The sequence below is a fragment of the Pygocentrus nattereri genome, chromosome 15 (assembly GCF_015220715.1).
Source record: "Pygocentrus nattereri isolate fPygNat1 chromosome 15, fPygNat1.pri, whole genome shotgun sequence".
Classification (NCBI taxonomy): domain Eukaryota; kingdom Metazoa; phylum Chordata; class Actinopteri; order Characiformes; family Serrasalmidae; genus Pygocentrus; species Pygocentrus nattereri.
This window is the reverse complement of record NC_051225.1, coordinates 3668808-3694776: the sequence shown is the minus strand read 5'-3', so window position 1 is coordinate 3694776 and position 25969 is coordinate 3668808. Positions and strand designations below refer to the sequence as shown.

At 41.8% G+C, this 25969-nt stretch overlaps 1 protein-coding gene across 1 annotated transcript in view; it reads right to left on the bottom strand.

Moving 5' to 3' along the window:
* The window catches only part of zfr2 (zinc finger RNA binding protein 2), a 32025-nt gene extending 7672 nt beyond the window's left edge, over window positions 1-24353 (bottom strand). Inside the window, exons 1-14 of the mRNA XM_017702582.2 lie at window positions 24247-24353; window positions 19290-19536; window positions 18977-19094; window positions 18554-18772; window positions 16886-17214; window positions 15092-15274; window positions 12999-13218; window positions 11909-12054; window positions 10738-10857; window positions 8930-9075; window positions 7680-7806; window positions 6300-6490; window positions 5092-5260; window positions 344-518 (exon numbers count right to left, since the gene is read on the bottom strand). Coding sequence (XP_017558071.1) covers window positions 344-518; window positions 5092-5260; window positions 6300-6490; window positions 7680-7806; window positions 8930-9075; window positions 10738-10857; window positions 11909-12054; window positions 12999-13218; window positions 15092-15274; window positions 16886-17214; window positions 18554-18772; window positions 18977-19094; window positions 19290-19536; window positions 24247-24302 — 2446 coding nt within the window. The 5' untranslated portion in view covers window positions 24303-24353. The remainder of the gene's footprint in view (window positions 1-343; window positions 519-5091; window positions 5261-6299; window positions 6491-7679; window positions 7807-8929; window positions 9076-10737; window positions 10858-11908; window positions 12055-12998; window positions 13219-15091; window positions 15275-16885; window positions 17215-18553; window positions 18773-18976; window positions 19095-19289; window positions 19537-24246) is intronic.
* Between the last annotated feature and the right edge of the window lie 1616 nt (window positions 24354-25969).

Genomic DNA, 25969 nt, shown 5'->3' with positions numbered 1-25969 from the left:
ATATGAGGAGGTACGGGGCTCTCTCCTCCGCCTGTGACTCACATGGCTTTTCATATGTAATGCATCAAAGTCATCATCAAACTCAAGAGTTACAGAAAGGTCAGAGATCCGGCTTTAGGTTCCACCAAACTGCTTTAGAAAAGCAGTACAGACTGGGAAATAAAGTGAACTGGCCAGGCTGTTTATTATCAGCCCCACAGACGGCAAATGAGACTGTAAAAGACTAGAAGCTAAAAGACAGACTAAGCTGGAGCCGAATTTACCTTGGATTATTAGTATTTTTTGTTTACTTTTTTAAAGGAGACATAAGAGTGCAGTAGACTGAAAGCATAGGTTCTCTAACCTTTCTCAGGCAGCTTGTGGCCTGCCTGCTCCTCCGGGCTTGGGGCAGGGTCTTCCCGCATCACTGGCGAAGTGAGAGAGATGGTGACCTGCATTTTTGGTTCCTTGCTGGAAATAATGACGATGTTGGCTTCTTCAGGGTGAGCCTGCACCACATACTGATCTTCAGAAAAGGTCTGCCGGTTAAAAGGACACTGCATTACTCACTACAGAGGAGACAGCCGGGCAGTGAGGGGGCTATGAGGGAGACAGAGGGGTCCCCGATTATATGACTATATCAGGGCCGTAGCCTCTAAAAATAGTTATTATTGCTAATATGTTTTCAAAGTGGGATTTTGCTTGTCCTTTCATTTTCATGTGTTACAAATGACCATAAATGCCCCGGGCTCTCTCTGTAGGGGTCAGGTGTCGTAACCAGGCAGGGGAACTAAAGATCAGTTAAAAGCATTTTACACACCATTCAGGCCAAGAGGCACAACCAGTATTTATGTTTTTCTTTAGATGCGTAGTGCAAGTCGAAATAGAATGAAAACAATGACACCAATCTGTGGAACAAAAGTGCATAAAACTTGTGTTTTTCTTCTAAATGTGGAAGCATCTGACCTTCTGTGGGACATTCCAACATCATATTTTTCTCAAAACCACATTTTTCAGAGGTATGCAAGACACATGAGGAAAACCTGATGCAATCTGTATTGACGACATGCTAAATTTCTGAGGAAAGCAGAAGAAAAACAAAATAGTTGAATAGTTTTCCGTTTTTTTTCCCATTACAACCAATGGTCATCTTTTTCGTCAGATCCTCCGTCCACCACCCAATTAACTTCTTAACAACAGCTGCCCTCGGACTGAATCTCCCATCATATGACAAAACGGTGGTGTGCAATTGCTTTCGGGTCATGACGCCGCCACAAACTGCAGCTCACACAACTCAGCTTGGCTCACTTCGAGAAGAAATAGACTTCCTAATTCTATGACTTAACATACACCCACTTTTTTTTTTATAAATAAACCCAGGTGACCTTATGAGCTTCTTCTTAAGTAACACTGGTCTTTTCTATTAACCACACTGCCCAGAAAACTATTCACACGCACTGTAGTACCCATTTACAAAGTGTTTGGGCCTTAAAAAAAATATAACGAGGGCTGACACAATTATTCAAATAATAACTGATATAAAACGTACAGATTAAAATGTCTTACCGATCCATCGGCTTTGTGATTAACTCACAATGTGAAGGATTAACAAGGTATTTTAAGTCATGTGTCTTAGCTGGTTTACTGAACACAGAGTCAAGTTCGTGCTCCATCTTGAGGGAAATAAGTTTTTAGATATTTAAAGTTTTTAATCGTATAATCGCTAGGAAATGATGATGAACACTTAGTTATTATAGTCAGCTCATTTCATATCATTAGCCACATTTACATGCATCTTAATAATCCGTTAATAATATGACTAATAGCTCAATGGGAATAGAAAACATCTATGTAAACACTTCAATCGGAACAGACTAGTCCGATTGAGGCCAGTTGGAATACAGTTTCTATCCGATTGTACAAGGTGGGTAATCCCTTAAAAATAATAAATATATAAATAAATTAAATGATAAATAAACAAATGTAAATAATCTGTTAAATAGAAGAATAATATCTGTGCAAACGCCTGAATCCGATTACACTCCCTATCGGAAAGTTTCAGTCCGTTCTGCATGTGCGTCGCGTCACAGTGAGAGTTTATACCGTTCAACGCGCCAGAGCAGAAACTGGTCTGCAGAGGAGACGAAGTTCATGCTCTGATCTTTAAAAGACGGCGGTGGGACGGACGTCCAGCTTATGTGTCTCAGAACACGACGTCTTCCTCTCGGCCTTCTTTAATAAGGACATGTGAGGGACGTTTTCCTGAGTCTGACGTCATTTTAAAGTGATTAAAAATACAATCACTGCTCACTGCTGCTCATCTCACTCTGGACCTCACGTGATGCTGGTTGTCATGGTAATGTTTACTCGAAGTGGTTGTCCAAGCATGGACATAATTTTGGATCAGATTACTTGTAGTGAGCATGTAAACAAAGATATTCCATCAGATTGTTGCGTAGAGTGAGCATAAACACCTCAGTCTGAATCTGTAATCGGAGCATACTCAATAGGATAGACAAAATATTTGTATGTAAAACACAGCCAGGTGTTCTTTATCTAAAGGAATTCTCATTTTTATTATGTATTTTCAATATTAGAGTTAATCAAAACAATAATTAATAAGCCTCTAAGGCCAGGTTTATACTGCAGGTAAAAGTGGCCCAAATCTGATCTACTTCTTCATACGTGGCACATATTTGTTTATTGGCTGATTGTTTGAACAAAAAAAAAAACACACTGAACCTGACAGTTTATTTGGCTTTGGCCTCTTTCATATGTGGTACTGAAGCCAAAGATGTTTTTCGATACACAGCAGAGTGACCTCCGTCTGAACCGCTGGACCAGAATTCATGTGACTTTGTCAATTCAACTCAATCATCAGAATTTTCTGTGTGCAGGGACACCTTACAGCAACGACATCGCTCGTTATGCGTTTCATTTAGGTGGAACAAGAAAAGCGCGTGCAGTGTAAAGGAACAGTCTAACGGAACGTGTCCAACTGCTATTTAAAGCTCACTTTAAGGACATTTGGAAGAAAAAGCAAAGGAGATTCTCCTGGGTCAACTGCCTTTATCCAAGAGGCCGTTGTGGAGCAGAGCTTGCTAGCATTCTTCTTCACAGCAGAAGAAACTGAGCTCCCTTCCTTGATCAGCTTCAACAATTGAAACAAGCACAGAAATTCATAATTTATTACTCTTTTCTGGAAACTTTCAATGATTTTAGCATATACCGTTTGCTCTTTAAGCTTGCACAGCTCAATCTGATGAAGCCTCAAATAGGGCTGGGCGATAAAACAATAACGATAATAAATTGCAATATAACTTTCCTCGACAGTGCATTAAGACATTAAGAAAGGCGTTTTCTACTGCCAGGCAAGCGACACTACTCTGCTGTCACCATAAAAGTGAGTTTTTCAACATGATTAGAGAACGGAGGGGGGCAAGGAGTAAAATATGTCGCCAAATACACTTTAGCAACGTCTGAAACGTGAAGTTATGCATTCTCTGTTTGGGTGGAGCGTTCGGTGACCTTCTGTGACAGGGTGCGAGTGGCAAAGCTATACTGTCCGACTGCGAACTCACCTCTTTCCTAACATCCTAATACGTTTTAGCAGCGTTAAATCACGTCCGCACCTCACAACTAAAGCGCTGTTACAGAGCTCAGTCATATTTTAGTACAAGTGCATTCCCAAGCAACAAAAGTGAAAGACAGAAGTGGGTTCATGCAAATAACAGCCCTGATTTAAACGAAAGTAAACGGAGGTTTGTGTGGCTCTGGTGAGTTGGAGAACACCATCATTACAGGTTAGCTGTTTTTAGCAGCTGCCTAATTTGAGGCAGCGCTCTGTCATTGGCACAACACAACAAATTGATGTTACTGTACATCAAACAAGACAAAATAGCACGGATTTCAGCTAAAAGGAGGACTTGGTTTGTCTAGTGCGAGAAAATCTTGCTGCAGTTAATGCATTTACACAGCGAGCCTCAGATATATTGCAGTTTTCACACCCTTCAACTACTATGATAGAGGAATCCAAATGTCTGCCACTGGTGTCTGAATACTGTGATGTGCTCTGACATGGACGCGGTAGGATGGTAGTACGGTGGTTGTGATCCATCACTGACGTACCGAGCCAGCCAATGTTTGCTGTTCGTACTAAGGTGACACCACTGGCTGTGCTTTTCCAACTGGCGAAAACAGCTGACCCAATACTTTCTCCAACTGTCCCATGACAGATTTGTGAAACGTTCCACTGGTTGGTGAGTGTTTGTCGTAAAACAGCAGCTGACCACTCAGGAACAAAAATCTGCCTTCAAACTTGCAAGAAATAACGATTTGACATTTATCGTGACATCGATATCGACTCTGACATCTGTGTTTGTTAGATGAGCGCGCAGGGTGAACGTGGTCTTTTGCACACACACACACACACACACACACACACACACACACACACACACACACACACACACGGATCAGTTCAGGGGCTTGATCTGTTCAGACTGATGTCAGATAGGCCACATTACAAAATCAGTTTTGGGCAGCATGTCGGATTTGGTCCATTTTTACCTGCAGTGTGAAAGTTGCCAAAAAGAGTTTTTTTGGGGTCTAAAAAGTTTTTTGGAAGAAAAAGGAAAAAAAAAAAAAAGGTTACTGAGTTTATTATTAAAATAGTCTTCACAAGTCGATGACCAATATAACTGATAGTGACAGCCCTAAATATAATACAGGACGAGCAGCAATTCACTTAGACTGCGTGTCATTACGGAGAACTGACATGAAGCACACAATTAGTGTCACACCACCATATATATTAATCACAAGTGTATTTGAAACGTTCTGAAGAAGAGCGTGTTTTAATAGTAATGTTTCAAAACAATGTTATGTCCTCGAAGCAGTCTAACTCAGGATGATGGTAACAATGACCGATTTATCCTTACATACTGTGCTAAAATAGTGCCTTAAGAAGCGAAGGCCATCATCTAGGCAACTCTGCAGTTCTTAATTACTGAATCTGAATGCTGTCTGGTAAACATTTACTTCTGCAGTAGTCAATATTTCACCACCACAACAGAGAAAGACATCAAAAGAAGTAGTGGGCTGATGTCTTACCGTCAGTTGTTTAGGAAGCTGCTCAGCGATGCTGTTCAGCAGGGAAACGGTGGGTTTTTTGGCAGCGAGCAGGATGAGCTGAACATTCCTGTCTCCGTGTAGCAGCAGGCCTTTGGCCAGTATCCCCACTCGCATCACTCCCTTCAGCACACGGCGCTGAGGGTCCAACCTGCGCCACAAAAAACCCCCCCCCCAAAAAAAACCATGGTTACTTTTTCTGTCTGGGGGAAAAAAGACCTTACAACAATGAGTGTCTTTACAAGCACTCAATAATCTGATCATAAATCATATTTCTGCAGTTATCTATTCAAATGATCATGCAAAATTTCTTAATCGGAGTAAGGTCTAGAAATCCAAATAAGTCTGATAAAGAGAGGCTGGATTTTAGCTCAGCAATCAGGTTTCTCAGTGCTGTAAACCCTTATTCAGATTTCTCAGTCTGCGTGTGAAAACGGACGCCGGTACTGGAAATAAGCGAGCAGCGTCGCCGCGAGACGCAGCAAAACACTTTTGGAGCAACACAGAAACCAAAATCATGTTTGATGAAATGAAGGATTTAAATATTCTTCATCTTCCAGATGATGTATTTTCATATACAGCTAAATTAGCACAATGTTCATTAAATAAAAAAAAAAAAAAAAGGCTGCAGCATGAAGTTTGAGTTTCACGTTATGTTTCCGTCACGTCTTTGAGTTTACTGGCTGGCTGTAAAGCAGAAATCTGATTACTTCCTGAGTCATGTAGATTCTGCATTTTCCATTATCTGATTACTCAAGTGCAAGTAAACATGTTGATTGGATTACTGACAAAACCGTTAATATTAAGGTGCAAAGAAATATTATGTTACATTTATCAGGTGTGAGGTTAGGAACAAAACTGCAGGACAAGTGATCTAAGAGATGGATATTAGGGATGCAACTAATGATTATTTTATTATTCGATTAAACGACTGCTCTAACCATCATGCTTTGTTCCTTTTCCTGTCACAGTGACCAATCATTTCTCAAAATGCCGTCTATCCCACAAGGTACATCTTCTTTTCTAAAGAAGTTTTACGTAACCAACTCAGGGGTGCAGCAACTTTTATCCATTAATCAACTTAACAACTCAGTGATGACTAATAAACTTTGCTGACTCATCATCGACCCCTGCATTTCCAAACCATTAGAGAACCTTACACTAAGAACAGACATTGTGCCGGGACTCACGGCTTTTCCACGGTGTCTTTGCTTTGTGTGGTGGCCTCTTGCTCCAGCAGTGAGTCGGAGACCAGCTTGAGGGCTCTCTCTGAGTGCGAGACGATCCGCTGCACAGCCTGCAGCTCATCCTCCACTGGGTAGATGGTGGCGTGTTTGGCCATGATGTGGCGGTCATCGGGGGAATCTGGTCGTCGAACAGGCTGCAGGGGCAGGAAAAGGAGTATGCGAAACAAGCCTAGCATTTTCCATCACTTTTCTGTGAGCAGGCTTCATCATGCCCAAGGCCAAGTGTGGGCTTGAGGGTATAAAGCCCACCAACATTGAGCTGTGGAGCAGCGGAACTGTGTTCTCTGGAGTGGTCATTCGGATTTGTGGGCCAGATTTGAAAATAATTTGTAAATAAATAACAGGCCATATGAAGCTTGCTGGGATTAAAAGTTGCAGTGTACCAGTTACAAATGCGAACATGGGCAAATTTAAGTGAACTGTCTCTTAACTGCACTTAACTTACAGCAATTGTCTTTAGTCAAGCATGATGTGAAGCCAAATGTGTTTTTATGGTTCACAGGAGAGTGAAAGACAAAGATCTGTCGACATCAGTCAGCAGCTTCGGAGTCATATAAATGTGCGTCCTCCAAAAGTTCATTAATTGCTCCACACAAGATGAACGTGATCTACAGAAGTAGCTTGGAATGATCACTTGCTTATTTGCTACTTGGAAATAAACTGCAACTGCTTGTAACTTCAGAATAGCAGCCTCAGGCTTGTGGGTAGCCCTTGGGGCAAACAAGAAAGCAAGAAGAGAAAAACAGCACCACTAAAAACAGCAGCCATCAGTGCCAACCTTACTTATGTTATATCTGTATAACATTAAAGAGATTTGGCATTCAGTGGGAAACAATCAGGAAGCCAGCAAGTGTGAAATATCTTGGGGTTGTTTATGAAAACATTTTATAACAATGAAAACTGTTACATAGTCTTTAAGTCTTTAACAGGTGCACAACTCCAGTCGTGGAGGTCTGGTGTCCAGCACATGTTGGTGATTTACCTGCTCTGACACACCTGATGACAGATGTGCTAATTGCCAGGCTAAGCAGGTGTGTTTGAAGAGGGAAACCTCCGAAATGTGCTGGACCAGAGTTGCGCACCCTTGCTGTAAGGCAGGGGTGCACAACTCCGGTCCTGGAGGGCCGGTGGACAACACAGTTTGGCGGTTTCCCTTCTCAAACACACCTACTTAACCTGGCACATAACAGATGAGTGTAATCAGGTGTGTTTGAGCAGGTAAATCACCAAACTGCGCTGGACACTGGCCCTCCAGGACTGGAGTTGTGCACCCCTGGTGTAAGGGATGCTTTTACAGCAGTAAGACACAATGCTTGCTCTCACCAGTAGAGGGGGCACAGGCATTCCAGGCCGACTCATGAGGGGCGGAGGCGCCATTCTGCGCCTTTGATCTCCCCAGTACAAATGCTCCTCCTCGGCCTTCCTCCAGTACATGTCCTCCTCATATCTCCTACAAGAGGCATAATTTTAATAAACGTGTTTCAACCCAACGTCATTTGAGTGGATGCATTTCAGCACCTCCTGCACTGCACAAATGGTTTAGGGTCTACCGACTAGCTAATCATTTGAATCAGGTGTGAAGGGCAGGAAATACAATAAACCACAGAACCGGTAAACACTGTCTTAGAGCAAAGAATAATTTTATGATGTGAGGGGAGCATTTCTGCAGCCTCTGCTTCAGACTAGACCAGGTTATCTCCATCAAAGACATAACTTCAGTAAATACACTTGCATTGTATAGTATTTTGGTTGGTATAGCGTTCTATACTACTTTTTTTTTAGGTCGTTCATTTAATTAAAGTTAGTACTTTTTCAGCATCAGGAAAAATAGAAACCATAGATTTAACACATAACTACACAAAAGCTTCAACAACTAAATATAAAATCTAAATGTTTTAGGATTTACTGTGTCCACTCTTTGCCTTCCTTGTAGCTTTCATTCTTAGGAGCTTTACTTTCAATTACCCAAAGAAATCTGTAGGGATATTCTTGCACACCTCTGAAGTTCCGTCTGAGAAGCTGGTTATATTTTCCGCTTCTCACAATTCGAGTATCCCCAAACACATTCAGTGATGTTGAGGTCTGGACTCAGCCCTACTACTCACTACTCATCACTGGCCAGTTTCCGACCACTGCCCAGATGTTATTTGGGTGGTGGCCCATTCTCAGCACAGTAGTGACGCTGATTTAATGTGTGTGTGGTGCTGTCAGAAGTGTATCAGACACAGTGGTGTTGCTGGGGTTTTTACATAGGCGAGTGACCAACGATGAAGGATTACATTTACATTCACGGCATTTGGCTGACGTCCTTTTCCACTTCGACTTATTGGATCTTTTTACACAGGTAGGTGAAAGTAGTGTTGGGACTCTTATTGGTATAGTGTAGGGTGGTTACCCAGGTGAGGATTGAACCCCAGTCTACAGTGTAGAAGGCAGAAGTGTTACCCACTACACTACACCAACCACTAGAGGATGAGAGGAGTAGAAAATAAACTACAGTTTCCAACTGTGCACCAACAAAGTGCTTCTACGTTCTGCTAACTCATCTCAAGAAGCAGGGGCTTAATGCTGACCTCATCTCCATGTGCCAGCGATGCTCATCCTCCTGCTGTCTCTTTAGTACAGCTTTCTGCTTCTGCTTCCTTAGCTTGCCTTCCAGAAGCTTCCGTGCACGGTTACTCGGTTTGATTTCCACCATCAGGTCTGGGTTAACCTTTTTCTGCAAAGAAATGAAAAGAGAGAAAGCAAACAGCGGGATCAGTTTAGCGCACACACCCCCATAAAACCCCTATGGCAGCAATAGTCCTACCGGGTGTTAGACAGAGAGCCAAACCCGTGTCTGTTTGCCAAAGAAAGTTTAATATTCATTTTGTTTTTACTAAATAATCAGCCCTTAAATGTTATGCAAATTCATTATTATGAAGGATATTAGCGACACATTTGTTACTTCTGGAAAAAATTCCAATAACCAAAATGTGAACACAGCTGAAGCCATCACTGATCTAGCTTTCCTAATAACAAACTGAACAGGTGTCACTACCGAAAGAAGCCTAAAATTACGCAGACTACAGATAACCCATTGTTTCATTAGTTGGTAGACTCGGAGTGCCCGATTCCAAAAAAGGGACAGTAAAATGCAAATAAAAACAGAAAGCAGTGATTCATAAATCCACTTCAACCTAAATGAAAACAATACAAAGACAAGAAAATGAAGGTTTCATCTCATCAGCTTCATTGTTTTTTGCAAACATACACTAATTTTGACACCGATACCTGCAAGACATTTCAAAAAGGTTGGAACAGGAGGCAATTTAAGACTAGGAATGCTGTGATATGTTCCGAAAACAGGAAAGGCAAAGTCCTTTATGAACAAGGATGGAGCGAGATTCACCACTTTGGCAAAAAAAAAAAAAAAAATGCACCAGCAAAAAGTCCAACTGTTCAAGAACAATGTTCCTCATTGAGCAAACCCAGGGACATTAGGCATTTCACCCTCTACGGTGCATATCATCACCAAAAGATCCACAGAATCCAGAAAAAGGACAAAAACTGAACCGAATTGAATGCCTGTTACCTTCATCCCCCGGGATTAGTGGGCAACGTGCACGTCTGTGAAGGCATCATAGACACAAACATAAATACACATTCTGGAGCAACACATTCTGCGATGTAGACATCGTCTTTTTAGAGACATCAAAGCTCATTTCAACACGACAACACCGCTTCTGCATGTTGTCGAAGGCTGTAACCATTTGATTACAACAGCATGGCTGCGTAATCAGAGAATGCAAGTACTCCGCCAGCCTGCATGTTTCCTTCTGAAAACTTGCGGCGCGTTTTGAAGTGCAAAATACGGCAATGAAGGCCCCGTATGGCTGCACACCTAAAGACATGTATAACTGAAAAATGCCCAGTTTCAAAACTGGATCGATTTGTGTCTTCAGCCCCCACACGAGTATAGCGTGCTGTTAAAAGGAAAGGTGATGGAACACAGGTCAACATTTCTTCTGTCCCAGTTGTTGAATGTGTTGCAGACATCATATTTAGAAGGAGCAAGTTCATAAGGGAAAACATCAAATACGGTGTTTTTTTTAATCAGTACAGGTCAAACAGAATTTACTATTCACTGCTATTTTGTTTTTGTAATCAGCATTTCACATACTGTCTCAAATTTTTGGGCTCAAGTTGCAATAATGCACATAACATTACAGCCATGACTCAGTTCATGGCTGCACCAATCATAAAATATCTTTCTCCTTTTAAGATATTTTTTAAAACCTCACAAATCAAGATAAAACCAGAAAGCATAAATGCCACCTTGATAAGGAACTTCCGCAGCAGGGTCCTTCTCGAGAGGTTTTAGCAGAGGTAAGAGTCTCACCTTGTACTGGAGCCGGTGTCTGCGCCCCTTCAGGTGCATGTCTTTAGCGTTTGGATCATTAAAGCTGCACTCACACAGCTTACAGTGGAAACGGATCACCTTGCCGTCATCGTTACGAACCTGGGGGGAAACAAACCACAGTTTAAAATCACGAAACAAGATAAAAACAAACAAAAAGGGCAGGGAGACAGTAGTTATTCACTCAGTTCCATGTACTTAAAGGGCCCATGTCATGGAAATCTACACCGCCCTTGCTTGAGTGTGAAGTAATGTGTAAACACTTTTTCAAAACATACCATTCACTAACCAGACCATTCATAGTGAAGTGCTAAGGTGTGATTCAGCTCCGAGTGCCTTTTGAATGAGGTACAGTACAGACCAGCCATACAGAACAGAGCATATTTGCATACAACAGTCATGGGGACAAAAACCAGTCTGTTAAATTCTAAGGGATAAACAGAAGTTGGAAAATAGTTATCTAAAATGGTTTATGATCATTTTTAGGACATAAATTAACAAAAATGTCATAAGCAGAACTGAAGGGAAACTGCCCGGAGCAGTGGGCAGCCCTATCCACGGCACACAGGGAGCAGGTGGGGGTTAGGTGTCTCGCTCAAGGGCACTTCAGTCATGGACCGTCAGCCGAGGGGATCGAACCAGCAACCTTCCGGTCACAGGGCTGGTGCCCTAACCTCCAGCCCACGACTGCCCCACACTGCACTCCAGCTATAGCATGTATTTCCATCACATGATCTCATTTGATGAAGGACTGGTTAGACAAACTAGACACTGGTCTTCCTTAAACAGAGCTTTAAATAAAGTAAATGATTTCACTCCTACTCACTCAGTTCATAATTTCTTTATTCAGTTTAAAACAGCACTATTATCGGAGTACGGCATAACAAAAGGTTATAGACTTCTTGAATGGCAAACCTCTGCTGGACAGCGCCACAGAGAAACAGTGCGCAATCCATTTGGTCACGTCATTCCAAAACATTGTGGTCTGTCTCCTCGGTCATTCTTCGTAATACGAAACATAAACTAATGTCACTCCAACAAACAATCCCAGCTGCCGCTGCAGCCAACAGTCTCCAATGATGGATTATAAGCTGCCCTTTAAATTTCAAACAAACCCCTGTGAAACAGCCTGAGCATCTCCTAAATCTCTCACCTCCTCCACATAGTCATGGCCCACTGGCTGGATGTCTCCCTGAGCGCCACCCCCATCGCCTTCATCGTCACTCTGAGGGTCTGACAGCAGAACCGCCGGCTTCACCTCCTCCACCTTCACCGGCTCTGGAGCAGCAGCTTTGTTGGCTTGCATTCAACAAAATTAAATATAAGAACATCAAATACAAAACATCTGTTTATAGTAAAATCTGTCAAGACAATCCCCCCCCCCCCCAAACAAATACAGGAAATTCAAACAAATGCTGCTAAATAAGATGCAACATTAAGGCCCAGTCCCATTTCACCCTTTGGGCCTACCACTTAGAACTGTAGCCCTCAATCTTGAGCGTTCACGCCTAGGGCTATGGTGTCCCAATTTTTGTTGAGATAGAGGGGTGGGGTGAAGTGTTGGGGCTTATGGCTTATGTTGGGCCTTATTTTTCAGAGACTCCAAACAGAGAGATACGAGAAAGAAAGACAAACCGGCAAGACGGCTGCACATGAGACCAAAGAAACCCACAAACGTGAGAATTTTCCCTGTTAAAAATAATGATAACCATTGTATTGTCTTGTTGTTTTAATATATACTGTCCTTTTATCTAGAACAAGCATAAAAACACTAGTAGTATGGTGATTTCCCGTTCCACCTTAAATAGTACCACAGTTCTGACGCCTGAAAAGCCAGAACGTAACCGCTGCTCCATTTAAGGTGGAACGGGAAAATTCAAACAAGAATCTGGTGAATATCTGACTTCAGCTTCATATCACTGAAGAATTAGGGGGGGGTGATAAATAATTGCCCCCCTCTTTGAAGGCGCATGAGCCCTAAATGTAACTAAAGCCCAGCAGTGAGGAGCTGAACTTTCCCCTCCTCTGCTGTCCCTGCAGACAGGCAGGGTCGCCTACAGAGCAGCGCCAGTAGCTGATAATGAAGTGATGCTCTTTTATTTGAAGGTTGTGCAATTTTGTACAAGAAAATTTCAGCCACAGCAACCTTGTAACTCCGTTCCGAGGGATTAGGGTGACACTCAAAAAGAAGAGGTATGGGTAAAAAGAAGAAATAGGATTGTGCCTAAACCACGCACACTCACCAATGACAGTGGCTTTGGTCAGAGCAGGTTTCTTCGCTGGTGGCTGACCCTTGGGAGGGTTTGGAGCAGTAGGTTGCTGTGGCACTGTGGGTGAAGCAGGAGCTACAGCAGGAGCCGCAGGTTTTCCAGAGGTTGTAGTTATAGGAACAGGGGCTGAGTTCACCAACACTGGCTCCGTCGAGGGAATGGGTTTGCCAAGTTTTGTGTGCAGCTTCACCACCTAATGAAAATTCAAAAGAGAGAACATGTTTATTGTACTGTGATTGAGGGTTCATTTCAGATGCTCTTAAACACATTAAACTTCTTACGATTTGCTTACTAGCACATAAAAAGCAAGCAGTTAGACCCCCATTCATATGATCGGAGATGGAACAGTATTTACTGTACTTTAAAGTTTTCCTTGCAATGGTGATTTTTTGAGGACATTTAAAAAAATCCTTTCACATTAAAAAAAAAAAGTTCATAAAACCAGTGCATTTCTAAAAAAACACTTCTCTACTTTTTACAGAGTAAAAATAGCTGTACATTCATTTCATAAAGCAATTAGAAAAAGCCCAGTTAAGTTTAAAAAGATTATGATCTGAAAGCCCCAGTCACAAAAACACTTCAGACCTGATGAGTTCAGAGACATCAAGTTTAGTGGAGAAAGAAAGAGAACGTTATCGGCACAAGCACAAAGAAACGTACTTTACCCAATCCATCTTCATTTGTTTTCAAATGAAGCACAGAAATCAGCCTCATCATCAGCTACCAAATCTGCCTCCTAAAGTCTTTGACCGTTTTCTTCTTACTTTGGTGTTTAAGTGTTCAGTGTTGCCAGCTATTTATTAAACTTAAAAGCTGTTCCCATGTGTTTTATTGCGAGTGCCTGTGAGCCAATTAATAAGCCAATGTTCAGGGACTAATGAGCGGCTGGGCTGAGTAATTTACCCATTATTTTGATTAAAACAAATAATCTGTTAAAACCAAGCCCAAAGCCAAAAAAACTGATTTTGGACTATCTGGGTGGGGCTTAATATTCTGATGAGCACCTGTGGTTGACAGCTCATAGTCCGACACTCTAACTCTGCTTCTGAGATCTAGTGCAGGGTTTATCAACCTGTGGGCCGGGCCATCAGTGGGCCGTGAAGCACCTTCTAGTCCGTGGGCCTCTACTCAGGGGGAGGCAGTCATTTGTAGTGGGCCGGTAGAGAAATATCGCAGTCACAGGCTAATTAAACGTCATCAGTTGAGTTTTGACACGCGTGTACACCTGCATTCGGGTCTGCATCAGACACCGGTTGAGCAAAACCTGCGGATCTCTCTCTGCTTCCAACCGAACCCTGTTGAGTTCAACAGCACAAGCGAAGTGAGTGGAAATAATTGAAACAGAACATGTGGCAGATCTCGCTCAACAAAAACATTACCCAGCTTTTATATAGAGGCATCTTAAAGAAGGTTCTTATTGATTTTACTGCTAAAACTGCTTCCAGGGAACGCAGTCATGAGCTGCGTCTCAATTCAGGGGCTGCGTCCTTCGAAGGCGACTGAGTCACAGCGGCGCAACCATGCTGTCCCATTTTGAAGCCTCCTTCATATGCGGCCAAGAAATGTGTCCTTCTTATACATGGCAACGAATAACATGGTGGCATCAACAGAGGAGTGAACGGCAGCTGAAGAGCACACTTTTAAAACACAAGTACTGGGTTATAGTAGCCGGAGGTACAGCATCTCCAGCTCTAATCTCATCTCCAGTTTCTGGCTCCATCCCTAAAGAACTTTAAAAGAACCTGACAAGACGGTAAGGTCGGAGACAGCGGTGCTGTAGTGCAAACAGAAAATTCGGCATTGTGCAGACCGTTTCATTTCGGGGCCACATCTGCCTTGTGACTGATCAGGATACCCTCATGAATGAGCTACCTGAAATTTTCACTGCCCACTGAAGGGGATTATTGTTGGCATACCTCAGTCATTTAGTGGACACTGAAGATACTCAGAGGACATACCTTGTTTGTGTATACTTGGGTTTTAAGGAACAGAAAACACTAAAACAGCCACTGTTCCAGTTTAAAAATCGTGATGTAAGTGTGGAACTTGTTTATTTTTGCACAGACCTTCTGGTGTTTGGCCCCCCGAATGTGTGCTGCATAGGCATCTGCACCGGTGCAGGAGACGTCACAGAGCTCACAGCGCAGCTGCGTCTGCACACCACGCAGTCCGTTACTGGCCTGGCTGCCAGATTTCTGAGACGCCTCCTTCTTTTTGTGCTTCTGACCTTCCAGGTGCTCTCTGTAGGTCTTTGGGGGGAAGAGTACACACAGGATGAGTCATTGATAGGAGTATGAATCTTTGAGCTGAGTGAATCAATTCACGATTCATTAGTTGCTGATTAAATTCAGAAGTGTTTTTTTTAATTAACAATGATTCGACACACTAAACAGTGATTCAATTCAGCTGCTACAAGTAATATATCGCTGCTGTCGGAAGAAAACCTCCCATCTCATTTTTCAGTTTTTGACGATGTAAAAATGCCTGTTGTCCTTTACATTTTGTGTAAATTTCATGATGAATGGACCAAAATAAACGGCCCAAAATTACTTGGGAAAATGTCTGGTTCCATTGACTTACATTAAAAGTAAAGTAGGTTTTTTCCTTCTCCTGTAAAGTTACCATTTGAGATACGAGATTTTCCTCAGACAACAGCGATATACTACATTAACAATAAATGACTTTCTCTAGCATTTCTTAACCAAAAACTAATCAGTCGTTACTGTGGTAACGCTGACTGAAAGCTAATTTCATGTTGCCTAAAGAGGCGAAAATGCCGGGACAGAGGATGTAATTAGAATATAAATAAGGTATGTGCACAAAAACAATGTGAACAATGAATGTCCATAATACACAAAAGACAAATATGGATTTTTTCTCCTGCAAAAATATTAGCTGATTAAATAATGTGGCCATGTAATGATTCTTTAACAGGAAACGTAAAAAAAAAAAAAAAAACTTTCTCAAAAAATTTTTTCATTCATACAATCTTTCCAGTCCCTCAACAGCGATACTGTGCTGGTGCCTCCTCGTACAGATGGTATATATTTTAACTTGAACAATAAGCGTGATTATACGCACTCAATCCAATCTTAACCAGATTTCTGATTATTGAAACTGTTGAGTAAACAGCAAATTCTGATTTCTTAGTCAGAAGTAAGGTCTAGAAATCCACTTTTAAAAATCCTATAAGAGGCTGGATTTTCCTCAGTAATCAGATTTCTAAGGGCATGTAAACTCTTACTCTGATTTCTTTCTGATTTCTCAGCCTGAGCTGTGTGAAAACAGACGGCCGTAGCGGAAATAAGCGAGCAGTGTCGTAGCGAGACGCAGCAAACCACTTTTGAAGTGAAGCAGAAACCAAATACATGCTTTACCAAATGAAGGATTTAAATATTCTTCATCTCCTAGATGCTCATATTTTGAGGAAAAGTGTCGCAATGTTTTTTTGTTTTTTTTTTTTAAAGCTACGTCACAAAGTTTGAGTTTTACGTTACGTTGAGCTGGTTTCAAAGCAGAAATCTGATTAATGTCTGACTTATGAAGACCTGGAGTTTCCCCGTTATCTGATTACTCAAGTGCATGTAAACACATTGATCGGATTACTGACAAAATCTGATTTTCTACAGTTATCAGATTATTGAGTGCATGTAAATGCACTCAGTGTTTACAAACTACATTATACTTCAGTTTTCCGTAATACAGGCTCTTTAACTGGCATGGCTGAGCAACAGCACTTAGCAAAGCAGCTTGTATTTGTACCAGCATTGTGATTATTGGCCATCTACTCCACAAAGCATCCACACACAGAAACACATGCACCTGATGACCTGAGAAATCTGTATAGAATATATGCACACCTGTGGCCCAGCACAGCTTATCTTGCAGATGTCGCAGTAGTGCAGCTGAGGCTGCTTGGGAGGGCCTTTTGGCTTTTGGACCTTATTCTGATGGAACATGGGCTTCTTGTATGTATTGACAGGTGAACTAGTGACCATGCTGTTCCCTGTGTTGCTCCAGGAAGCGCTGGTGAGCTGCTTAGCAGGTGGCTGGGTTTGCTGCTGTGGAGGTTGAGGCTGATGGGAAGGGGCCTGGGCCGGGGTCTGTTGGGGTCCCAGCTGTTGAACAGGTTGATAGTATGATGAGGTGGAAGTGTAGCCGCTAGACTCATAAGTGGAGTAGCTGAGACCTAGAGATGCAGAAGAGAGTCAAAACAAAGGAGAAATGCACTGAATATGTTTACATGTACAGAATAATCTGATCACCAGACAAAAATCTGATTTTGGCAATAATTCATGCTGACATGCCCTTAAGTAACCTGAAAACCTCAGAGCCTAAATGAGTGAGTCAATGACTAGATTTCATTTTAAAGGCATGATGTACGCAACCCATGAATAAATGCACAGACGATGGTTTTTAATAATAAGAAGAAGAAGAAGAAGAAGAAGAAGAAGAAGAAACTAATTTGGTTGTAGATAAATATATAAAATGGTTCTAATATGTTATAAATAAAATAAATAAAAATTAGAATGAAATGAAAAACAGAACTGAAGATTCTAAAAATGACTGAACATTAAAAGAATTTAGTTATTAATTTTAAAAAATGAATTCATTAGGTTTAAAAAGTGCAGATCATATCTCTTACTAACAAAAACATAAAGTGCACTGACAACAGCACAATTTGTAAGATCATCTCAGAATTCTTATAATATTAAAGGAAAATCTAAATTTATAAATCTTAAATTATTTGGGTCAATAGCTTGAAATATTTAAACCCTCCCTGCATAAATTACTTGTTGCTGTTGGAACAAAAACTCATCTACATTTTTGTCGTTTTTCAGCTTCCGACATAATTTGAAAGTATCCACTGCATTTTACATTGTAAATTTCATGATGAATGGACCTAAATTACTTTGAAAAAGGTCTTTTTATCTTGCCTGACATATGTTTCTCCTTCTCCTGTAGGTCATCATTATAGAGATGAGCTTTTATTCTAATTCTTTTATTATAATACAACAGCGCATTATTATTATTATTATTATTATTATTATTATTATTGTCGTTATACTGTTAGTATGAACTTGATGCCAAACTTTTGAAAGTCTGCACAGTGGCAAATGTACTGCCAAAACAGAAAATATAATAGTATTATTAATTATGTAGTTTTATGACATGGCAATGCAGGTGTAGTGCTGAATTAAACCTACAGTGTTCCCAGGGAAGCTCCTCTCTATCAGTTATATTAGCGTGATGAGGAAAGACTAAAAATACCAAATTAACAGTATGAGGTACTGAATAACCTGAATACTGGGCTAAAATCCAGGTTACTGGATTTCTTGAAATCTGATAGCAGTGTGAAGATATTGTAGTGTGCTAACTGCACGACAACTAACAAATGACAATCTTTTAAGCAGCAAAATGATAATGACTGTGTTAACAGTGTGCATGTAAAGGCACTCAGTGTGAGATCATACCATTAGGAGATATGTGCATATTTGGAACACGCCAGGAAAAAAGCCCCCACTTACCGGAGTAAGAAGTGGCAGCTGTGGAGTTGTAGGAGGAGGAGCTGGGGGTGTAAGTGGATATGGGGGTTGGCTGCTGCTGTACACTGGTTGTGGCTGAGTAGATGTTGTAGCTGGTGGACACAGAGCTGACAGGAGGGAGCGGCTTGAGAGATGTGACCTGTCTTTGAGGAGCAGGCTGGCTGTACGCAGCAGTTGCAGGTCTATAACCACTTTTTAGACCTGAAGGAATAGTAAAAACACAGTCAACAGAACTACGACTGAATGTAACCGTTACGAAATATCTTATAAAACATAAAAGGCATAAAATACTTAAAGTAACATCAGACAATTAACTGTAACAGAAATCTCGCTATACTTTTCAGTGTATTCAGAAAGTATCAAACGTTTCAAGTCGCCGACTGCAGGGTAAAAGCAGGAGATCACCTTGCTGAAAGTAGGATTCAGTCGGGGTGCGTTCAGCAGGTGCGATGCTCGCCTGATAGTACTGTTTATTCTCATAACCAGCACTGGCTGACACTGGCCGTCCGTAGTTGTAGCTCTCCTGTAATTTCAGTTGACAGGGGAACAGGCATTTCAGCAATCAAGCAATCACTCACAAAGGAAATATGCAACTGCAGGGGCAAAAATACCAGCATAACCACATCTTATAATCTTTACCAAATGGCTTTAGGTATAATCAGTGGACACACACACATACAAACGTATTACTAGCTCAACACAATGAAATGAAACTAACCGCTTCTGTGAAAACCTGGTAGCTCTGAGGCGTGGTGGTCGGCTGAGGGGCCGTTTCTTGTTGACGGTAACCGTAATCCTGACCTGTGTGGGCCTGGTAGGTTTGGTAGGCTGCAGATGCCACCGGCCGGGTGGGTTGTGCGGTGGCAGGAGCGTACGACGCTGTGACCGCATGGGCTACTCCAGGGGCTGGCTGGACGCTGTAACTGGCAGTGGTTTGATGGGAGTACACGGGAGGTGGCTGGGTGCTGAGGGAGGTCAAAACAGGTCAGAGTGACATACTGTTTCAAAGCAAAAATAAATTACAGCCTAGAAACTTCTACAACAGGGAAACTAATGGTTTAACAACTTCAGTTAAGTGGAAAAAAAATGACATTTTTGATCAATACTAGGTATTCAGGTGCGTCTCAGACAGATAAGATACTTAGATAGTTCTACAGATCATTATTCAGCACAAGCACACTGCACCCGAACAGAAAACACTGAGAGCCCTGAAGATTCAACATATCACTGCTGTCCAAAAACAAATAAGCACCTGAAAAATGGTAACTTTACAAGAGAAAATAAAAATGTTTATTTTCATCCTAAGTTAATGTAATGACACCCCCCCCCCCCCCCCCCAAGTAATTGTTCAGGCATTTCTAATTGGTCCATTCATCATTAATTTGGTCAATGTGAAGGTCAAACAAAGGAGGAAAATGAAAATAGAAGAAACTGATACCTTTTCTCATTTTTTACCGCAATGAAATTTCAAGAACATAAAATGTTTTTAAAACTGTGACTAAGTGATTAAAGCATTTGTAGCCCCACTGATATACACATTATATCCATCCACAACACCAGTTTGGACGACTCTAGTCTGAAGTGTTCAGGCATCAACATCACTCGGCAGTACATTAACAATTTCAGGTGTTGGAATTTGGCCGCAATTCCCATATTGGAGCGAGCTTAGATGAGTGGACTCTAAAGTCTAAGACTCGCAAATAAAGTTGCTTCATCCGATAAGGAATGTGCACTGACCACAATGACATCACTCACTAATGACCCCTGGCCAAGCTGACATGCAATATTAGGAAAAGAAAGGTTCAAACATCGTTAGAGCTGCTTATTGTGACTGAGCCAGGGAGCATTCTGTTGGTAACCAGTCCTTTAAAACTAAACTAAACCAGTTTTAAAGGGTCCATATCTTGGAAAATCACATTTTCATCCCTTTTCTTTTTCAATAAAAGAGTTTCTGTGATGTCAAGAAAAACAGCTCATTGTCCATTTGATCAGCTCCACTTACTATATAGGAGCACTTTGTAGTTCTACAGTTACAGACTGTAGTCCATCTGTTTCTCTGATACTCTGTTACCCCCTTTTTAGTGGGTGTTGCACTGGAGTGGATCAGACACAGCAGTGCTGCTGGAGTTTTTAAACACCTCAGTGTCCACTCACTGTCCACTCTTAGACACTCCTATCTTGTCAGTCCACCTTGTAGATGTAAAGTCAGAGACGACAGCTCATCTGCTGCTGCACAGTTTGTGTTGGTCATATTCTAGTCCTTCATCAGTGGTCACAGGATGCTGCCCACAGGATGCTGGTTGTGGTTTGGTTGTGGACTATTCTCAGCACAGCAGCGACACTGAGGTGTTTAAAAACTCCAGCAGCACTGCTGTGTCTGATCCACTCAGACCAGCACAACACACACTAACACACCACCACCACGTCATTGTTACTGCAGTGCTGAGAATGACCCACCACCCAAATAGTACCTGCTCTGTGAGGGTCCATGGGGGTCCTGACCACTGAAGAACAGGGTAACAGAGTATCAGAGAAACAGATGGACTACAGTCTGTAACTGTAGAACTACAGAGTGCAGCTATACAGTAAGTGGAGCTGATAAGATGGACAATGAGTGTAGAAACAAGGTGGTGGTCATGTTATGCCTGATCAGTGTATCTGCCTTTTCAGCCTACAGCAGTTCAGCCCCGCCCACTCACACTGAAGCTATAAGGAGTGTTTCAGCCCTGACACAACACAGGAAAACCAATAAGAACAGTCAATTCAGAGTCATTTACATAAATAGGTCTTAAAGTCACAGCAGCAAAACCAGCCTGTTTAATTCTCCAATCTTAAGAGATGGTTTAAGGGTTCTTTAGTAAAGAAAATGGTTCTATACAGAACCATGAACATTCAAAAGAACCCTTGCACAATTGAAAGGTTCTTCGCATCATGAAAGGGTTCTTCAGATTGATAGAAGTTGTGCATGAATACGCTATAGATGGTTCTACATAGAACCTTTTGGAAAAATGTTCTATCATTACAGTATGACTTCTATTGCTACATGACATTGTAACAATAGAAGAACCATTTTCCAAAAGGTTCTATATAGAATCATCTACTTCTTCATCATGAAGGGGTTCTTCAGATTGATGGTGAATGTGCTGTACATGGTTCTATGTAGCACCCACAATAAATTGTCCTATATTGTCTGTAACAACAGAAGAACCCTTTTGGGTGCTATACAGAACCCTTTTCTATATACAGAAACTCTATAGCACATTTTCCATCAACCTGAAAAAATCTTTCACGGTGCAAAGACCCCAATAATCATGCCAGGGGTTCCTTGACTGTTCATGGTTCCACAAAGAACCATTTTCTATTTTAAGGGTGCAAGCGATGAAGAGAGGCTGGAAGGCAGTTGTGTAAAAATTCATTTCGGTACATAAAATAAGTCGAAACATAATACAGAACAAACATAGGATATGGGGCGTCTAACTGAATGATTTATAGTTAATTAACCACTTAAACTCCTCAGGACCACCGGTGGCTCCAAATCACACTTCATCATGTTCTTCATAGCGTTCATATTCCATAAGCTCCATTCAGAAGCTGGGCGTCGTGTGAGGCTGTAGCTCTTCTCTCCAGTCTAATAGACGGTGACGTCATTTTAAACCCTTATAATAAAAGAAGCTGAACTTTGTTTTTCTACTGAAAGTCGACCCGTTTTTCCCCAAATCTGGGCTCTAAACTATAAACAGACGGCGTCTCTTCAGTGATCTGCTCTGGAAACATCACTTTTAGAAAATAACGCATCCGAGATTTTTGGCTTCCAGCAGTAAATGTCAAGCATGTAGTGATGTGTAGATCATAAAACACATGTTCTGTTCATTTGAGGGGCTTTTACAATAAATAAATAAAATATAAATTTACATTTATTTCACACAGTTACTGAATAATTGGCCTTATGATTTTGGTCGTGCAAATTCAGATGGACAAACCAAAACATACCCTGGAGACTAAGAGGTTGAAGAACACTTCTTCATTTCAAAACCTTCATAACAGACACGGTCATGTTCTCACAGCCTGGTATTCATTACCATCTCCCCCTTTACAAGACAATGGATCTCATAACCTGGCAGAGAGCCTCAGTGATATTAGTGTTAATGTGCAGCCTTGACTTTGCTCCAATATTAAACAACTTGTCGGAGCAAAGTCAAGGCTGCACATTAACACTCATATCACTTGCTGAACCATGTATTATATAGAGCCATATACGACACGTTCTCCAGCAATCTCAAGAACCATTTAAGCACAAAAGTTAAGTGATACTTTTTTAATCCCACAAACGGGGAAATTCCACCTCCGCATTTAACCCATCCGTGAAGTGAAACACCACATACACACTAGTGAATACACACACACACACACTAGGGGGCAGTGAGCACACTTGCCCAGATCGGTGGGCAGCCCTATCCACGGCGCCTGGGGAGCAACTGGGGGTTAGGCGTCTTGCTCAAGGTGTCCTTACACCTCAGTCATGGACTGTCGGCACTGGGGATCGAACCAGCAACCTTCCGGTTACAGGGCCAGTTCCCTAACCTCCAGCCCACGACTGCCCCCAAAATGGTTCTATATAGACCTCGGGGTCCCGAACACTCATTGCCTCGTTGCCTTTACTAAAGAACAACTGAAGAACCGTCTTTAAGAGTTGAACCTAAGCGATGTCAATGTTACCCTTGTTCATACCCTGGTTCCAGCATTAAAGAACCGTTTCTCACGTCCAAGATGACGTCGAGTAGTTGAGAACATGCCTTGGTAGCATATCCAAAAACATGTGCTGCGAAAAAAGTTTTTTTTTTTTCAAGGTTCTTTAGTAAAAGCAAAGGTTCTATTTAGAAGCATTAGTTCTATACAGAACCATTCCATGCTTAAATGGCTCTGCATGGTGAAACAGGTCTTCAGCTGCATGGAGAAGGTGTCTTATGCTTAATGGTGGTGGTTCTCTGTAGCACCTCCATCAGTCTGAAGAACCGTTTCACCAGGCAAAGGACCATTTAAGCACGGAACGGTTCCACATAGAACTCATGGTTCTGGACAGTCACTGACTCGCTGCCTTGACCAACGAACCGTGTTTTTTCAGGAGTTCAGCCCGAGTGATGTCAGTGTTCCTAGGCATCCATTCCCTCGGTACAACACTGGCTAGAGGAGCATGTTTCGTGTCTAGGATGGTGTTGTAGTTGAGAACGTGGCCTGGTAACATGTTTGAAACCATGTTCCGCGCATCATGAAGGAGATTTCTTAAATTCAAGCAGTTTATTTTTGCAGCCGAGTCCCTCCATTAGGCTAAACCCCCAAACAAGCTCATGTAGCTTCCCAAAACCAGGTTAGCAAACATTCATACACAGTCATAATTCATTCACCAGAGTGCTGGAAAGCCAGATAAAAGTGCACACGACGGAGAAATGGCATTTTTAGAGGGCTGCGGGAGGTTCATGTCAGCGGCTAGCGGACAGCTTTCGTCGGGTAGCGTTAACCTTACTGACTTTCTGGATGTAGCTTGTTAGCTTAGCATAGCGACCCGCGCTGCTACACCGCTCGGCTCAGCACACCGGCGAATGAACAGCCGGGATGATTCAGCGGGCGGCTGAGCAAACGTAGCCGCCCGACTCGCGGTCCGTGCCGGTGAGTTTTACCTGTATTGAGGGCCGGCAGCGCCGTGCGGGAACCCGTAATAGTGACTAGCGGCCATTTTGGGCAGCTTCCCCGCCGCCACCGGCACAGAGTCGCTCGCAAACGATCGGTTCTTTTCGAACCGACTCCTTTTTTTTAAGCGAACGGCGGGGGTCGGATCGAATCGTCAAAAAGACTCGGCTCAGTTGTACGTTGAAAATGTACAGGCTCTAAGTACAGACTCGAAGCCTGAGGAAGCGAGTCTTGTGGTTCATCGGCTCTTCAAAGAATCGGTTCTTCGGCGTAGTCCTCACTCATCATGTGACTTTGACTCTTTTTTTTTTTTTTTTTACAATTTAACTGTTTATAGACACAGGACTGCAGGCCTGCTGACCACATCCCATCTAAGACCTTTTGTTTCTCAGCAACATTATGGCTTAAACTGCTGATGCCCTTAGCCCTTAAAATCTTGTTTTAAAAGTCATTTTTTTCCGACATCTGGTTTAATTGCTGTTTTCAGTCAAATTTTCTCTGTTAAACTCAAAGGGGAATTCCACCAATATCGGAAAACCTCTGGATAATTCATTGACTGAGATGTGAACAAAGCCATTCAGAGTGTTATAATGTGAAATTATGCACTGCTGAGAAGCTCATGGACTCAGACTTCTTAACAATGGTGGTGATAGGAACCCGGAGTCGCAATGTGTACGGCACAAATACATGCATCTTATGCACGATTCAAAATGACCAAGTAACCTGTGCAAGTCTTCTGAGTTTCCATATATAAAGTTATTCATGCTTAAACAGTGGTAACGCTGAAAAAATGTTTCCTTTGGGGGTGTAATTTGCTTCACAACCCGCTACATGTACTTCTCCTTAAAAAAAAAAAAAAAAGGTTAAAAGCTTATCTCCAAACGATTAGAAAAAATGTCTCGAGCTGGAAGCAGCGTATTTATAACTATTTCAGATCAGAACTTTCTGTAAACTTTCTGTTCAGCGCTTCAGATGTCTGGTTCCTATCACCACCACTGTGAGCAAAGTTAACTCAGTAAATTTCTCCACAGTGGAGCATTTCACATCAAATCTCTGTGAATGATTTGACCTACATCTTAATGATTTAATTAGGGAGATATTTTGAAAGAACAGTGGAATATCCCTCTAAAGATCTATTATTATAATTGACTCAGTTATAGCACTTTGTGAGCTTTGTTAAGCACAAAGACTGTCTATGAATGTGTCTCTGTGAATGCAATACATAAATATATGAAGAAATACAGTTCATCCAGAATTGGATAGGCTATGTGGACTATATACAAAGCACAGGCTTACATAAAAGGTTGATGGAGGCCTAGTGGTTGAGGGAATGGATTAGATTTGGAAAGGCCGACCAGCTAAACCAGAAAACTCAAGCTGCTAAATACCAGAGAAAATAACTAAAGCACGAGCCGTCTGGACAGTGTAAGCTGCGGCCAGGGAGTTTACGCTGAATAATGTTAATCTACAGACAGACGTTGCTGCTAAGTGCTGTAGTTGTCTCCTCTGTCTTATTGTCTATTGTCTCCTGTCCTGTATTTAATGTGTATACAGTTCACTGTGTAGTGTATGGGAGAGCAGTTAAGCTTTAGTTAAACAGGTTCAAGTATATTGTGCTTTTAGTCATGCTCTCAAATCCCCACGGCAATATCAACTGTAAATGTTCACAGTAAATAAACAGATGTTTATCCAGATGCTCCCTGAAGTGTTTGG